This window comes from Macaca nemestrina, chromosome 2, assembly GCF_043159975.1.
Source record: "Macaca nemestrina isolate mMacNem1 chromosome 2, mMacNem.hap1, whole genome shotgun sequence".
NCBI classification, from domain to species: Eukaryota; Metazoa; Chordata; class Mammalia; order Primates; family Cercopithecidae; genus Macaca; species Macaca nemestrina.
In genome coordinates, this window is record NC_092126.1 from 154,898,229 (window position 1) to 154,915,668 (window position 17,440).

At 49.2% G+C, this 17,440-nt stretch overlaps 1 protein-coding gene across 2 annotated transcripts in view; it reads left to right on the forward strand.

The window, feature by feature from the left end:
* The first annotated feature begins 1,627 nt into the window (after positions 1–1,627).
* The window catches only part of LOC105477781 (RAB43, member RAS oncogene family), a 36,976-nt gene continuing 21,163 nt past the window's right edge, over positions 1,628–17,440 (forward strand). The window contains exon 1 of one of the 2 annotated variants that reach the window (XM_011734561.2): positions 1,628–2,166. In XM_011734561.2, coding sequence (XP_011732863.1) covers positions 1,963–2,166 — 204 coding nt within the window. In that variant the 5' untranslated portion in view covers positions 1,628–1,962. The remainder of the gene's footprint in view (positions 2,167–17,440) is intronic. The other variant, XM_011734562.3, reaches the window with a different exon arrangement.

The following is a 17,440-nucleotide window of genomic DNA, read 5'->3' on the forward strand; positions in this document are numbered from 1 at the left end:
CTCCATGGGGTCTGCCTTTGCAGACTGCTTATTCAGTCCCTTCCCATCTTGACCTGAAAGGTTGGCTTGGGTCCTCACAGTAGCACTGGGGGACTTAATCTCTGAAGTCTCCTTCAGCTTCTGGAAGACCCTCCCCTTTTCTCCTGGATTTTTGTCTGCTTTGTCCACAGGTGCATTACAAGGCCCCAGGACAGTGCCCGCCTGTAGCAGGCATTCATTAAATGTGTTGAATACCTGGAATTGGAGTGCCACAAGGGAGCTGTCTGGAGGGGTAAGGGGTGCTGTTAATTCCTTCCCATCTTGGGAGCTGGGAATCCCAATCCTATTGGATCTAGTATAAGCTTCTTACAGATGTTTGGATCTCCTTTCTTTGATGGGCCCTGGTTCACTGGGCCAACTCAGGAGCTAGTCTTCCCTTCCTCAGAGTCCCCCACAAGTTTCTCTGTTCCTCTTCCTAGACTGGTGCTTTTTGGCTGGGTCAGTTTCCCAAATGGGCCTGTAGCTGCTCTGAGCTGGGTCATCCAGCCGTTTGGCAGCTGCTTCAACCACTGCTAGGCTGCATTTTGGAGATGAGAGCTCCCAGCTCCTCCTTCTGGCCCAGCTTCCCATGAAATGGGGGCCTGGGTCCTCTCCCCACCAGGATTTTTGCCTCCTCCGCAGTTTTGTAGCCAGCCTGGATTCTGGCCTTCTGCAGCCTGCTCCCTTCCTTCCCTTCCGCCCCTGGGAAGAGTGACCCCCGCCACTCTCAGGGACTCTGCACTGCCCGCCTGTCAGAGTGGGCACTCAGGTGCTGTGGTCGTCCCCGTTCCCCGTGATCCATTCCGGAGGGGGTCATTCTAAGTCTAGGCCTGCAGGTCCCGAGCTCCTGCCATGGCCTTCGCCTGTTCCTGACCGGGGGTCTGGGAAGCAGCAGGTAGGGGATCCCGGCAGGCAGATCAGGCCTGCGTGGGGGGCGGGCAGGAGGCGCGGGACAGCACCTGCGATCCCAGCTGAGGAAGGGTCGGGATGGGCAGTGGTTTGTGGGCCAGACGGATCCGCCGTGTGGGCGCGCCGGGGTGTTGATGCAGGAGGGGCCGAGGGTGCTAAGGGCGGGGTCGGGCTGGGGGCCGGGCTGAAGGCGGAGTCGGGTTGGGCGGAGTCAAGAGCTGAGGAGAGCCTGAGGGCGGAGTCGGGGCGGGCTGAGATGGGCCTGTGGGCGGAGTCGGGTCTGAGCTGGGGGTGGAGTCGAGGTCGGGCTGAGGGCGGAGTCGGGGCGGGCTAAGGCGGGCCTGAGGGCGGAGTCGAGGTCGGAGCTGGGGACGGAGTCGGGGCGGGCTGAGGTGGGCCTGAGGGCGGAGTCGAGTTCGGTCTGAGGGCGGAGTCGGGGCGGGCTGAAGTGGACCTGTGGGCGGAGTCGAGGTCGGGCTGAGGGCAGAGTCGGGTCGGAGACTGGGCGCGCTGAAGTGGTCCTGGGGACGGAGTCAATGTCGGAGCTGAGGGCGGAGTCGGGGGCGGGGACGTAGGCAGAACCGGGGGGTCGGGCCGAGATGGGCCCGAGGATAGGGCTGGGGGCGGAGTGGGTGCCGGCCTGAGGGCGGAGCCCGGGTGGGGCGGAGTCGGGGGCGGGCTGGGGCGGGCCTGAAGGCCGGACTGGCCTGGCTCGGAGTTGAGGACGGGCCGGAGCTTTGCCGCGGGCCCCGCTTGGCGGATCCGGGGCGGAGCGGAACCCGCGGGGCTCCGAGTCCGGGCGGGGCCGAGCCGGGCCGGGGCGGGACCCAGCCAGGTTGGGGCGGGACTGAGCCAGGGTGGGGCGGGGCCGAGGCCGAGGCAGGCGGTCGGCAGTGCTGGGGGTTCAGGTGTTGCGGCCGCTCCACGTAGCCAGGCGGCCCGCCGGCTGGAGCGGGCGGAGCTCGGCCCGCGGCTTGCGTGAGCTCAGGCCGGTCCCAGCGTCCAGAGCGCCGGCCCTTCGGCTCCCTCTAGGCCATGGCGGGGCCGGGCCCGGGCCCGGGGGACCCGGACGAGCAGTACGATTTCCTGTTCAAGCTGGTGCTGGTGGGCGACGCAAGCGTGGGCAAGACGTGCGTGGTGCAGCGCTTCAAGACCGGCGCCTTCTCGGAGCGCCAGGGAAGCACCATCGGCGTCGACTTCACCATGAAGACGCTGGAGATCCAGGGCAAGCGGGTCAAGGTGGGAGGCCGGCCAGGGCCCCTGGAAGGGGCTCCCTCGGCGGGCGGGGCGGGGGCAGCGCACCCCGCGGCCGTCTGAAATTTCCTTTGGCTTCCCCTTTTTCCTTCCTCGGGTCGGAGCAGGCCTGGGCCCCGGGGTCTGGGCCGGGTTCAAGTCCTCAAAGCGTTGGCCATGGGTTGCGAGGAGGGGCGAGGGAGTGTGGAGGTGGCGGCCCTGCCCTCCGGAGCTCATACCCTGGGGGGGACTGTGCTCCAAAATAACTTTAGCCATTGGGTGGCAGGGGGTTAGACTCCCCTGTTCCAGGTACTAGCGGAGCGCCTCGGAGTACGGAGATCAGACCCCCCACCTCCATCCACCGCAGTGGCAACCTCCAGCTCGGCCCACCGGCGGGGCACTCAGCCAGAGAACTGCACCCCCACCTCAGGACTAGGAGCGATCAGGAAGTAGTTGCTTCTAGGACCGGAGGGCAAAACTTTTTGTCAGAATTTCCGGCCTGGCCACGCCTCCCTGCAGTCTCTTTGTGGACCTGGTGGTGGAACTTTACTCGACTAGGGCCAGCCCCGGTTCCCTCCCCCAGCTGGAGTTTGATAGAAACTGAAAACTTCACAGATACCGGAAGGTGGGGGAAAGGACCAAACTTTGGCAATGGCTCCGAATAAAAACAGCAGGATGTGGTTGCCACAATGTCCTGGCAGTGGTTTGATAAATATTTGCGATGAATGAAATCAGATTTACTTAACCTAGGTGTTAGGTAGTCCCTATTCAACCGGGAGACCCCGGGCTGAAGGCACTCAGTAACTTTTCTGAACAGCACTGTACAGAAATCTTTGCTTGCTTTCATGGTTTCCAGTCCCCATGATCTTCAGGACACCTCTCAGAGCACAGGGCTGGGACGATCTCTGCCAGGGATATGGGAGTCACTGGAGCCTTGCTGCTGCTGGGCTCTGCCTCTCAGGGTGGCTCTAGGCCTGCTCCTTGTTGCCTTTGGCTAGGATACGTAGCTCTTTGTCTTTGTTTCTGTAAAATTGGGATAATTTCTGGGTGTTGCCTCCCTCCTGCCCCACGGTGGAGAAAAAAGTCAACAGTCTTTATGTGACCACAGTGCCTCTCAGTAGATGTGACGGGGAAGCAGAAACTCCTGCCTGAGGGTTTTTTAATTTTTATTTTTTAATCGTCTTCTGGGGTCTGTGTTTTGGGCTCCGTGGATGGAAAAGAGCAAGGTGCAGAAGGCAGCTTTGAGTCACTCTGGACCACCCTTTTGGAGCAGATAGCCAGGGAAGAGCTGGAGTGGGTGGAGTGTCCGTTAATGAGTGTGTACCCAGTGATGATGCCAGCAGCTGCAGGGAAAGGGGAGTGTGAAAATACAGGCTAAAGAGCAGTGGTGTCCTCCTCATGAGCTATCGGTCTGCTCCTGGAGTGTCTGAGGTGGCCCGGTGCTCATGGTGGTCAGGGAGGGGGCAGGGTTCCTGTTTACCTGTTGAGATTACAGCCTGTGCCCTAGCAGAGCTCCTGGTTTACTGTGCACAGGTTATGCAATGCAGGGCTGGCCAGTTCGTTATTTCCTTTCCTTATGGTTACCTCCAGATTGTCCTTCCTAGGAAGCAGCCTGGGGGCTGGGGAGTAGAAGAGCTGTGTAGCTGTGGTAAAACCTCTCCAAGTTATAACTGCTGCCCTTGAGAGGCTGTTGGGAATTAGCTGGGTTACAGGTGCATTCTCTGCTGACTGGAGGGAATTCTTTTTTTTTTTTTTTTGAGAGGGAGTCTCGCTCTGTCGCCCAGGCTGGAGTGTAGTGGCCAGATCTCAGCTCACTGCAAGCTCCTCCTCCCGGGTTTACGCCATTCTCCCGCCTCAGCCTCCCGAGTAGCTGGGACTACAGGCGCCCGCCACCTCGCCCGGCTAAGTTTTTGTATTTTTTAGTAGAGATGGGGTTTCACCGTGTCAGCCAGGATGGTCTCGATCTCCTGGCCTCGTGATCCGCCCGTCTCGGCCTCCCAAAGTGCTGGGATTACAGGCTTGAGCCACCGCGCCCGGCCTGACTGGAGGGAATTCTTACCCCCACTCACACAGGATGGAGCCTGGGCGCACAGCTAAGAAGTGATAGAAGTGGGAATATTTTTCCCAGTTTTTCTGACTCCAAAGCAGATTTTTTCCTCCATGGTGGACAGCTTTTCAGAATCCCGTTGTCTGGTGGGGAAGCCTCTGGCAATTGTTTACCACCTCGTTTTGCAGTCAGGAAAACCTAAAGTCTGACTCACTGCAGGGGCTCCAAATTAAAACTGGGCAGCCATGAACTTGAGGGAACACTGTCCTTCGAGTCAGGATTCCTGGGGTCCGCTGCCTCAGCAGGAGCAAGCCGTTTTCCCTCCTCCATCTGTAAAGTGCCTCTGAGTGAGTAGTCTTTTGGCAATGTGATTTTAAGTCAAGTTTTTTGAGGTCTGATTTACACACAGTAAACCTTCACCACTTGAGGTGCACAGATCTATGAACTTGACAAACGTACACAGACAAGCAGCCACACCACAATCAAGATCGAGAATTTTTCCATCAACCCAGAAAGTTCCTTTTGTTTCTCTGTAGTCAGTTCCTTTCACCCCATCCTCTGGCAACCCCCAATCTGTTTTTTGTCTCTGTAGTTTCAGCAGTGTGATTTTAACTGAAACCCTTGATAAACCAGAACTTATTGTTGTTTTTTCTGTGGAAAGCAAGTTCACATCAGGGATTTAGTGTAAAACCTTCCCGGGGCTGTGTGCGGTGGCTCATGCTTGTAATCCCAGCACTTTGGGAGGCCGAGGCAGGAAGATTGCTTGATGCCAAGAGTTTGAGATGAGCCTGGCCAGCATAGTGAGATGTGGTATCTATTTAAGATAAAATAAAATAAACCTTCTCAGGGCCTGTCTTGGGAAGCCTGGGATGCTTGTCCAGCAAGCATCCATTCTTATTTCCTAAAGCTTTCCCTGTGATTCTTTACAATGATGCTGGGTTTTATTAGAGCTGAGGAAGCTTAGAGATGGATCACCTGGTGGTTTTCCAGCTCCTGTGAGCTTGGAGGTACTGAAAGGTGAGGAGAAAGGCCAAGAGGGCAGAGAGAAGGTCAGAAGGGCTTTAACTAGTTTCCCAACCAGTCAGAGCAATACCTTTATCTAGTTGTATGTTGAAGTTCTTCTTGTTATTTGACTAAAGAGTTCTGCTGCTAAAAAAAAAAAAAAAAAAAAAATTGAGAATCACAGATTTAATAAAATTACTTTATTTCTGTAGCCACTTCCCATTACAACCAGAATAACCTCCAAACACCTTCCCCAAAGAGATGGACCTCTGGAAAGAGATGAAGTTGGAGAGGCAGACAGAGGCCCATCTCTACCCTTTACTGCCTGCTCTCCAGCTTCACTAGCCCTTCAACATGGCAGGCTCACCCCTGCCTTGGGACCTTTGCATCTCTTCCCCTGCCCGTCATACTCTGCCTCTACATCCCCTTGTAACTGCTACTTCATCATTCAAGTCCCAACATGAATGCCACATCTTCAGAGAGGCCTTGCCTGACCTCCCAGGTCCTCTATTCTGTAACTCTATTGTATCTGGTCATAACACTTACCAGAGCATCAAATTAACTGTGGTTGTTTTTTTTTTTTTTTTTTTTTTTTTTTTTTTGTCATCTCCCCCTATAGAAGTTAAGCTCCTTGAAGACACAGGGATCCCGTGGGCCAGTGTCAAACACATGGTGTCCAATATGTGCCTGTTAATTGGTTCCTTTGTAGAGAGAAAGCTGAGGCTAGGTCACTTACAAGTCTGTGGCAAAACCAAGGGTTTGGCTGGCTGCTAAGCCCAATCCTCATTTTTACTTGACTACCCTTCTGATTTGCTCTGAACTCATAAAGATGACCCTGAGATTCTGAAAGTGAATGGATCTAATAAAAATGCGGTTGTGGCCATTGCGTTCACTGAGAGAAGAATGTGGAATCGGGCATTTTAGAAAAATTGGGGTTGACAGTTAAAGAGTTTTAGGGTATTTATCAATTATTATCAACATTTATCAATTATTAACCAGAGCGTGTAGATATACCCAAAGAGCTCAGAGACACTGCTGTACGAGTCAGTAAGGCTTTGTGTGTGGTGGTCATTTCCAGTGTTCTTGTGGATGCATTTGGCTGTAGCTATGAGAACTGGACTTATAAAGTGAATCTGAGGTGCTGCTTGTCTTGTATACTGTGGAGTCTCTGACAGAGCACTGGACTAGGAGCCTGAAGTTCTGGGTCTTGCTTCAACCCTGCCACAGACTTGGGCAATTCATTTTTTTTCTCCTTGGAACTTCAGGCATCCTCATCTGTGAAATGGGACTAATGGTCTTTGCTCTGCCTCTTTCTTAGGGTTGTCAGAAAACTTTGAACATGCTTGAAAGAGTTTAAAGTTTCCATGACTTACTTTTGAATAGATTTCAAAATTTTAAAAACTTCAAACGGTGTATAGTGAAAAGTCTTCCGTGTTTGTCCCGTAAGCCACCCAGTGTCCTCTGAGAAGCCATCAGTGTTACTCATTTCTTATTTAAAAACAAGGATTTATAAATATAAATATATATTATATTAGTGCTGCAGTTACTGTTTTCCTCCCTAGATGAGACAGATTAGGTCTGAATTTGCCCCTCCCCCACCCTCCCTCCTCCCCACCTCAGTGTCCTCAGGAAATCTCAGCTGGCTCTAAATCCTTAAAACATTCTGAAGCTCCTCCACTCACTCTTATCTGGGACAACACAAAGGCCTGTTATGTAAACTCGTTTTTGCAGATCACTAGGTTCACGGGCCTCAAGTCCAGTGCAGAGGTCAGCCTTGTGGAACTGTACCCCTCTATTCCTCTCTCTTTCAGGCTGGCTGTCTGCTCGCTAGGGATACTGCCAGATCTCTCCTTCGTAGAGGTAAAGTCTGTGCCCTTGGGCCTGGACCTTCAGATTTCAGGACCTTTGGCCTTGACTCAAGCTTCCCCTGGCCCTAGGAGTCATCTTTGTTTTTGTAGCTGCTCCTGGCACTTCAAAAAGAGGGGGCAGGGCGGGATAAGGGGAAATGGTTTCTGGTTAAAGTTTGCATTCTCAGTCCTTCCAATCAAGAGTCTAGTTCTGCTCATCTTTTTTTTTTTTTTTTCCTATTTGGATAAAGTCTGTTTGACTTTTTCAGTTTTCATTAGAAATAGCAAAAGGACTGTTAGATAAGAAAGAAGTTCTAGGTCATGCTGATTTTCTGAAGAAATCTGTTCTTGATACCAGGGACAACCATCCTAATTGCAAAATAAACCTTGCCTCTTGAGGTTTCTTAGAATCCTGAGGCAGCGTGTCTGGTGGAGAGATAGTGGAAAGCGGGCCAGCTTTAGAATTGCACAGCAGCAGGTTAAATCTTATCCTCAATGGATACGTTCCAAGACCCCCAGTGGGTGCCTGAAACCTCAGATGGTACTGAACACTATGTAGACTATGTTTTGTCTTATACATACACCCCTGTGATAAAGTTTAATTTATGAATTAGCACAGTAAGGGATTAACAACAATAATTAATAACAAAATAGAACAGTTATAACAATATGCCAGCATTGCTACTCCTGCGCTTTGGGGCCATTATTAAATAAAATAAGGATTCTTTGAACACAAGCACTGTGATACAGTACATGCTGGACAAAGGACATCCCAGGTGGGATGGAGCAGGGTGGTGTGAGATTTCATCATGCTACTCAGAATGACGCGCAATTGAAACTTACGCATTCTTTCTAGAATCTACCGTTTAATATTTTTATTTGTCTTTTTGAGACAGAATCTCGCTCTGTCGTCCAGGCGGGAGTAGAGTGGTGTGATCTCGGCTCACTGGAACCTCCACCTCCCAGGTTCAAGCGATTCTCCTGCCTCAGCCTCCCAAGTAGCTGGGATTACAGGCACCCACTACCACACCCGGCTAATTTTTGTATTTTTTGGTAGAGATGGGGTTTCACCATGTTGGCCAGGCTGGTCTCAAAACTCCTGACCTCAAGTGATCCACCCACCTGGGTCTCCCAAAGTGATGTGATTACAGGCGTGAGCCACTGGGCCTGGCCTACTTAATATTTTTATTTTTTATTTTTTTTTATTTTTTGAGACAGGGTTTCACTCTTGTTGCCGAGGCTGGAGTGCAATGGCATGACCTCGACTCGCTGCAACCTCCGTCTCCTGGGCTCAAGTGATTCTCCTGCCTCAGCCTCCTTAGTAGCTGGGATTAAAGGCATGAACCACTATGCCTGGCTAATTTTGTGTTTTGTATTTTTTTTTTTTTTAAGTAGGGACAGTCTTTCACCATGTTGGCCAGGCTGGTCTCGAACTCCCAACCTCAGGTGTTCTACCTGCTTCGGCTTCCCGAAGTGCTGGGATTATAAGCATGAGCCACCACGCCCTGGCCCTACTTAATATATTTAGAGCAAGGTTGATGGCAGGTAGCTGAAACCTTGGAAAGTGAAACCATGGATGAGCGGGGGATACTGTACCACAGGCATGTGACTTCACCTCTTCAAATCTGTCTTCACCTGCAGAACCCCTGCCCTTAAGGACCTGACCCGTAGTGGATCATTCACAGATGGGAACTGATGTTGGTGTGTAACCACCTGAGGAGAGAGAGTGGATTGGGGGAGGGGGGTCAGGAAGCTTGGTTTCTCAGCCTAGTTGCCCGGCTGACCTTAAGCAAGTCACTTCATTGACCTGTTGTCCTGTCAGTAAAGTGAAGACGATAATACTTGTCTTATTGGCCCATGTGGGATTTCTATAAAGGGAAGAGACTGACCCCTGTGGCTATGCTAGTACTGGAAATAGAGCTATACAGTGACCCCAAACTGATCAGAGATTGCGGGAAGCAGAGGCACACAAGGCCTTTACCACCTTTTGTCTCCATGCGGTGACTCAGGATGTCCACATGTCTGCTTTCCTTGCTTTCCTCTCGTTGGTTGTTTAGCCCTTGTAGGTTTCTTTTTTTTTTTTTTTTTTTTGAGATGGAGTCTCACCCTGTCACTCAGGCTGGAGTGCAGTGGCGGGATCTCAGCTCACTGCAAGCTCTGCCTCCTGGGTTTATGCCATTCTCCTGCCTCAGCCTCCCAAGTAGCTGGGACTACAGGCGCCCGCCACCTCGCCCGGCTAGTTTTTTGTAATTTTTAGTAGAGACAGGGTTTCACCGGGTTAGCCAAGATGGTCTCCATCTCCTGACCTCGTGATCCGCCCGTCTCAGCCTCCCAAAGTGCTGAGATTACAGGCTTGGGCCACCGCGCCCAGCCCCCTTGTAGGTTTCTTTACCTTGCACTGGCTTTTGTGTAGTGCTGAGGCTGTGATTGGCCTTTGCTGAGGCCTCATGCTAGGTGGTTTTCCTGGGTGCTTTGGGTATGAGGAATTCTCAGAGTTCAGTAATAAGAGGAGCAACTCTCCCTCAAATGTGCATGTGTTTTATCAGTTTCCACTGCTTTTCTCATGAGTTGTTGCATTTGATCCTCATAGCCACCCTGTGGGAGACTATCCCCATCTTACAGAAGAGGAAATGAAAGCCCATTTGTGGTAACGTGCGAACCAGAGCCGAGCTTTTCAGCTCCTAGTCTGGTACTTTTCTCCTCATTGCAGTGTTGTGCCCTCTCCTACTACCGCAAACACAAACAAATCCACAAATGAAAAAGGTTGGGACTGATTTAAAATCTAGGCCATCCTATATTGCTTGCATTTTACACATTGATTAGCAGTATCATGTCAACATTTTAATGCCCGGTACTTATTAAATAAATGCTTATTAATTCAGATGAACTGTGAGTAGTGTTTGGAGTGGCCAGTGTGAATGACAGAAAAATTCCACTTTCTAGACTGGCCTGCGAAGTGCTGTTTTATTGTTGATGTGGCAGCAGAAGCCAACCAAATGCTGTTACATATCGAATCTTTCTTTTTTTTTCTTTCGAGACAGAGTCTTGCTCTGTCACCAGGCCGGAGTGCAGTGGCACAAGGCGCGATCCTGGCTCACTGCAACCTCTACCTCCCTGATTCAAGCAGTTCTCCTGCCTCAGCCTTCCAAGTAGCTGGGACTACAGGCACACACCACCACGCCCAGCTGATTTTTGTATTTTTAGTAGAGACAGGGTGTCACCATGTTGGCCAGGATGGTCTGGATCCCTTGACCTCATGATCCGCCTGCCTTGGCCTCCCAAAGTGCTGGGATTACAGGCATGAGCCACTGTGCCCAGCCACATGTCGGGTTTTTCTAACCTGCTTTGGGTTCGTGTGTAAGGACTGTTTGCCATTCATAGCTCCTATCTAGATACCATTAAAATCAGCTCTCCTCTACTTGCACCAGTTTGCCTTCCAAATCTCCCTTTTCTGGATTGGAAAAAGGCAAACTTAATCCCAAAAACTGTGTGTGAGCATCACTTGTTAGGGGTTTTCACCTGTACTCGTGAATGACCACTCTGACATCCCAAAAACAGTGTGGCTGGAGAGTAATGTGACTGGCGTTTAAAAATAACCTAGGGCCGGATGTAGTGGCTCATGGCTGTAATCCCAGCGCTTTGGGAGGCCGAGGCAGGTAGATCATGAGGTCAAGAGTTCAAGACCAGCCTGGCCAACATGGTGAAACCCCACCTCTACTAAGAATACAAAAATTAGACAGGCGTGGTGGTGTGTGCCTGTAATCCCAGCTACTCGGGAGGCTGAGGCAGGAGAATCGCTTGAACCCGGGAGGGGGAGGTTGCAGTGAGCTGAGATCGTGCCACTGCACTCCAGCCTGGGCGACAGAGCAAGACTCCATCTCAAAAAAATAAAATAAAAATAATAAAAATTAAAATAACCTAAAACTCAAACGTGTATATGGGTGTTATCCCTTTCAGAGTCATCTCTTTGGGTAATTGTATATGCTTTTCCCAAAGGTTTCATCTGCTGTAACCCACACCTGCTTTGGTGGGTGTTCCAGGGGTGGGTTTGATGCATAAAACAGTCAAAAAAAGCCTGGACAACATAGGGAGACCTCATCTCTACAAAAAAATTAAAAATTAGCCAGGTGTGGTGATGCATGTCTATAGTCCCAGCTACTGAGGAGGCTGAGGCAGGAGAATTGCTTAAGTCCCAGAGGTCAAGGCTGCAGGTAACTATGACCATACCACTGCACTCCAGCCTGGGTGACAGAGTGAGACCCTGTCTCAAAAAAAAAAAAAAAAAAAAAAAAAAAACACCAACAAAAACCAGCCTGCCTACCATAATGTTAGCAGTTCTTCTGTCCAAAATGAGGTCTGGCTATAAAATAATTCTGGTTCATGTTAGGCAATTCCTGTATGCGCTGGGCAGTGGCAGCTGTTGGAGTAAGTGTACTGCCTTCTGAGGTGACGTCTCTTAAAGGGGACAAGATGCATTTTGGTTTGAGAGACCTAAAAGCCTGGCCTTCGGCTAACAGCACGAGGGCTGGGAGTCATTTCTCCTCCTTGCTGCATCAGTTTCCTCACTGTTGTGTGACGAAGTGGGACTGGGTGATCTCAGAAGCCTCTCTAGGTTCTGTTATTCTTTGAAAAAAGGCCCTTGTCGGCCGGGCGCGGTGGCTCAAGCCTGTAATCTCAGCACTTTGGGAGGCCGAGACGGGCGGATCACGAGGCCAGGAGATCGAGACCATCCTGGCTAACACAGTGAAACCCCGTCTCTACTAAAAAAATACAAAAAACTAGCCGGGCGAGGTGGCGGGCGCCTGTAGTCCCAGCTATTCGGGAGGCTGAGGCAGGAGAATGACGTAAACCCGGGAGGCGGAGCTTGCAGTGAGCTGAGATCCGGCCACTGTACTCCAGCCCGGGCGACAGAGTGAGACTCCGTCTCAAAAAAAAAAACAAAAAAAAAAAAGAAAAAAGGCCCTTGTCATTTCAAGCCAGATAACCTCCATGCCCACCATTTTTATGGCTATGGAGTATAAAAATTGGGTGTTTTTAAAATCAAAAAATGCTGTTTACAATTTCTAATTAAAAACTTTGATTTTGGGTTTTTTTTTTTTATTCTTTTTTGTTTGGAAACAGGGTCTCAGGTCTCACTCTGGTTGCCCAGGCTGGAGTGCACTGGCACAATCTCAGCTCACCGCAGCCTCTGCCTCTTGGGTTCAGGTGATTCTCCCACCTCAGCCTCCTGAGTAGCTGGAACTACAGGGCATACGCCACCACGCCTGGCTAATTTTTTGTATTTTTAGTAGAGATGGGGTTTCGCACTGTTGCCCAGGCTGATCTCAAACTCCTGGACTCACACAATCCACCTGCCTTAGCCTCCCAAAGTGCTAGGATTACAGACTTTAGCCACCGCGCCTGGCCTTATTCTTGGCTTTTAACTGTGTGGGTCCATAAATAGTGGGTGATTTCGTGACCAAAAAAATGGATCTTAGTGTCAGAGTAAACTTCAGTTTGCTAGTTAGGAATTGTTAATATCTGTTATGTTTATATTATTTTTTTCAATGCTCCCAATAAGAATTGGACTCTCATGTTTACATAGAACAGAATCAATTTTATGAAATACATGAAAATTCTATGAAATATGTAGAAAAATCTCTTAGAAAAAAATCGTTTTTATCATTGAAATCTCAAGGCCAATACTTCAGTGTAAACTCTGACCCTCCAGTTTTGTTTGGGTTTCTTCCCCAGAATAAGCCCTCAACATGTGTTGGCTGCATGAGTGGGAGAGTGAGGAGCAGGATCAACATCTGATGGGTGGGTGCCGCTGGATCCCACGGCTGGCAGCACAGGTCTCTCTCCATTTTTTTTTGTTTTTGTTTTTGTTTGTTTGTTTGTTTTTTGTGTTTTTTTTTTTTTTTTTTTTGAGATGGAGTCTCTGTCACCCAAGTGGAGTGCAGTGGTGCCATCTCAGCTCATTGCAACTTCGGCTTCCTAGGTTCAAGCGATTCTCCTGCCTCAGCCTCCTGAGTAGCTGGGACCACAGGTGCACACCACTACACCTGGCTAATTTTTATATTTTTAGTAGAGATGAGGTTTTGCCATGTTGGCCAAGCTGGTCTCAAACTCCTGACCTTAAGTGATCTGCCCACCTCGGCCTCAGGCATGAGCCATTGCGCCCAGCCATGGACTCTTGAAGCTCTACTAGAAGCTCTACTAGAAGAGTCCAGGAAAGGGCTGGAGGACACCCTCCACGTTTTAACAGAACACATGGAAGGAGAAATGCATGTGAAGTGAAAAAAGGAGACCTCCTAGGAATTTGCGGAGTCCCCTGCCCTTGGGAAGGCACGTGGTAATGGCTGGAAGGTGAGGTGTGGCCAGATAGGCTTGGGGCCAGTTTGCTGTACATTTGTGGTACAAGTGCATATGTCTACAGATTGATATTTTGCTTTCCCTGAATTATCTTATCTGACTGTCCTGTCTAACGTAGCACTCTCCCAAGTTCCTTAAAAAGAAAAAAAAAAAAAACTTTGTTGAGATATAATCCACATACGATAAAAATTCCCCCTTAAAGTGTGCGATTCAGTGTTTTGTTTGTCTGTTTGTTTGTTTTTTAATATACTCAGAGAGTTGTGCAGTCATCACCACAGTTGATTTTAGGATATTTTCATCACCCCAAAAGAAACCTCATCCCCATAAGCAACCACTCTCACTTCTTGATCCCCAACAGCCCCTGGCAACCACTTAGCTACTTTCTCTCACTGTAGGTTTGCCTATTCTAGATGTTATACATAAGTGGGACTGTGCAGAATGTTTTCTTTTTTTTGTGTTTTTTTTTTGTGTGTGTTTTTTTTTGAGACGGCGTCTCACTCTGTTGCCCAGGCTGGAGTGCAGTGGCATGATCTCTGCTCACTGCAAGCTCCGCCTCCCGGGTTCATGCCATTCTCCTGCCTCAGCCTCCTTAGTAGCTGGGACTACAGGCGCCCGCCCCATGCCCAGCTAATTTTTTGTATTTTTAGTAGAGACAGAGTTTCACTGTGTTAGCCAGGATTGTCCGATCTCCTGACCTGTGATCCACCACGTTGGCCTCCCAAAGTGCTAGGATTTCAGGCCTGAACCACACCTAGCTGCAGAATGTTTTCAACATTATGCCCTTACTTGCCTTGTTTTGTTTTTTACTTTGCATTACCCCAGTCATACTTCACTTGTTTGTTACTGTTTGCTTCCTTCCACCCTCAGGCACTCAGCGCTTCTGGGCATGGACTTTGTCTTAGGTAACAAAGCACTTGGAACAGTGTACTTTATCTTTTGGTTTGTTGAATGAATGAAGGAAGGCAGGAAGGAAGCACACCCTTTCTCCGTTTATCTAGCTACCTCTTGGCTTGCTTTTGTTGAATTGATCAGTTGTCTTCCATGTTACTTTCTAGTAAGTTGGAAATATAGTGCTGTTTCTATCCATTTTATTAAGTTTTAAATTCATGTTTAAATTTAACTACCAGGATTTGGTTTTTTTCACCTAAAGAAGACAAGAACCACCATAATCCAACACTTTGGGAGGCAGAGGTGGGCGGATTGCTATAGCCCAGGAGTTTGAGATTAGCCTGGACAACATAGGGAGACCCCATCTCTACAAAGAATAAAAAAAAATTAACCAGGTATGGTGTTGTGTGTCTGTAGTCCCAGCTACTCAGGAGACTGAGGTGGGAGGATCACTTGAGCCCAGGAGGTCGAGGCTGCAGTGAGCCAGGATTGCACCATTGCACTCCATCCTAAGTGACAGAGTGAGACTCTGTCTCACAAAAACAAACAAACAAACAAAAAAAACAAAACCAAGCACACTTTTACTTTCTCCTCATTGCCCATTCCAAATTTGTTTTTACATTATGTACCAACAGTTAGACTTAAATCTAACTTTTTATTATTATTATTATTATTATTATTATTATTATAGACGGAATCTCGCACTGTCACCCGGGCTGGAGTGCAGTGGTGCGATCTCGGCTCACTGCAACCTCTGCCTCCCAGATTCAAGCACTTTTCCTTGCCTCGGTCTCCCAAGGAGCTGGGATTACAGGCGCCTGCCACCACACCTGGCTAATTTTTTTGTATTTTTAGTAGAGACGGGGTTTCACTGTGTTGGCCAGGCTGCTCTTGAACTCCTGACCTCGTGATCCACACGCCTCGACCTTCCAAAGTGCTAGGATTACGGGCTTGAGCCACCCTGCCCGGCCTAAGTTTTATTATTTTTAAACGTACTATTCTTTATTTCTTTGATTCATTTTAGTTTTGTCTGAATTTTTTCTCAAATGATTCTTTTTTTTTTTTTGAGACGGAGTCTCCCTCTTGTCACCCAGGCTGGAGTGCGGTGGCGTGATCTCGGCTCACTGCAAGCTCCGCCTCCTGGGTTCACGCCATTCTCCTGCCTCAGCCTCCTGAGTAGCTGGGGCTACAGGCACCCGCCACCATGCCCAGCTAATTTATTTTGTATTTTTATTAGAGACAGGGTTTCACCACGTTAACCAGTTGGTCTCCATCTCCTGACCTTGTGATCCACCCGCCTCGGCCTCCCATAGTGCTAGGATAACAGGCGTGAGCCACCGTGCCCAGCCTCTCAAATGATTCTTACAGAAAAAGTCTGTAGTTGATAAACTTTCAGTAATCACATAACCAAAATTATTTTTCCCTCACTTAAATGTTAGCTTGGCTAGATATAGAAATCTAAGTACAAAATAATCTTCCCGAGAACTTAAGATACTGAACTACAGTTGTGTGTTGCTTAAAGACGGGGATAGGTTCTGAGAAGTGTGTCGTTAGGCAAGTCCATCATGTGCCCATTGTAGAGTGTCCTTACACACCTTAGATGGCATAGCCTCCACACACCTAGGCTATATGGTGTGGCCTGTTGCTCCTAAGCTACAAACCTGTACTGAACACCGTAGACCGTTATAACGCCATAGCAGGTGTTTGTGGATCTAAAGTAAACATAGCTAAACATAGAAAAGAGGCAGTAAAAAGACAGTATAAAATATAAAAATCGGAATATTTGTATAGGACCCTAACCATGAATGGAGCATGCAGGACTGGAAGTTGCTCTGGGTGAGTGAATGAATGAAGGTGAGTGACTGTGAAGGCCTAGGGCATGACTGCTCTACCGTAGACTTCATACACACTGGACACTTAGCCTACACTAAGTTTGCTTAAGTTTTCTTTCTTCGATAATAAATTAACCTTAGCTTACGGTAGCTTTGTTTTGCTTTATAAACTTTTTTTTCTTTTTTCTTTCTTTTTTGTATTTTTATTTTTGAGATGGAGTCTTGCTCTTGTTGCCCAGGCTGGAGTACAATGGTGCAATCTCGGCTCACCGCAACCTCCGCCTCCTGGGTTCAAAGAATTCTCCTGCCTGAGCCTCCCAAGTAGCTGGGATTACAGGGAGTCGCCATCACTCTCGGCTAATTTTTGTATTTTTAGTAGAGACAGGGTTTCACCATATCAGCCGGGCTGGTCTTGAACTCGTGACCTCAGGCAATCTGCCTGCCTCAGCCTCCCAAAGTACTAAGATTACAAGTGTGAGCCCTTGCACCCAGCCCTTTTTTCTTTTTCTTTTTTTTTTTTTTTTTTTTTTTGTGAGACGGAGTTTCACTCTGTTGCCCAGGCTGGAGTCCGGTGGCATGATCTCGGCTCACTGCAAGCTCCGCCTCCCGGCTCCGCCTCCCGGGTTCACACGATTCTCCTGTGTCAGCCTCCCCAGTAGCTGGGACTACAGGCGCCCGCCACCACGTCTGGCTAATTTTTTGTATTTTTAGTAGAGACGGGGGGTTTCACTGTGTTAGCCAGGATGGTCTCAATCTCGTGACCTCATGATCCACCCGCCTTGGTGTCCCAAAGTGCTAGGATTACAGGCGTGAGCCACTGCGCCTGGCCCCTTTTTTCTTTATAAACTGTTAAATCAGGGATGTCCAATCTTTTGGTTTCCCTGGGCTACATCAGAAGAAGAGTGGTCTTGGGCCACGCATAAAATACACTAACGATAGCTGATGAGCTTAAAAAAAAAAATCTCACAATGTTTTAAGAAAGTTTATGAATTTGTGTTTTGCTGCATTCAAAGCCATCCTGGGCCACATGTGGCCTGTGGGCCATGGGTTGGACAAGCTTGTGTTAAACTGGTTTTTAGGCCGGGCGCGGTGGCTCAAGCCTGTAATCCCAGCACTTTGGGAGGCTGAGACGGGCGGATCACAAGGTCAGGAGATCAAGACCATCCTGGCTAACACGGTGAAACCCTGTCTCTACTAAAAAATACAAAAAACTAGCCGGGCGAGGTGGCGGGCGCCTGTAGTCCCAGCTACTCGGGAGGCTGAGGCAGGAGAATGGCGGGAACCCCGGAGGCGGAGCTTGCAATGAGCTG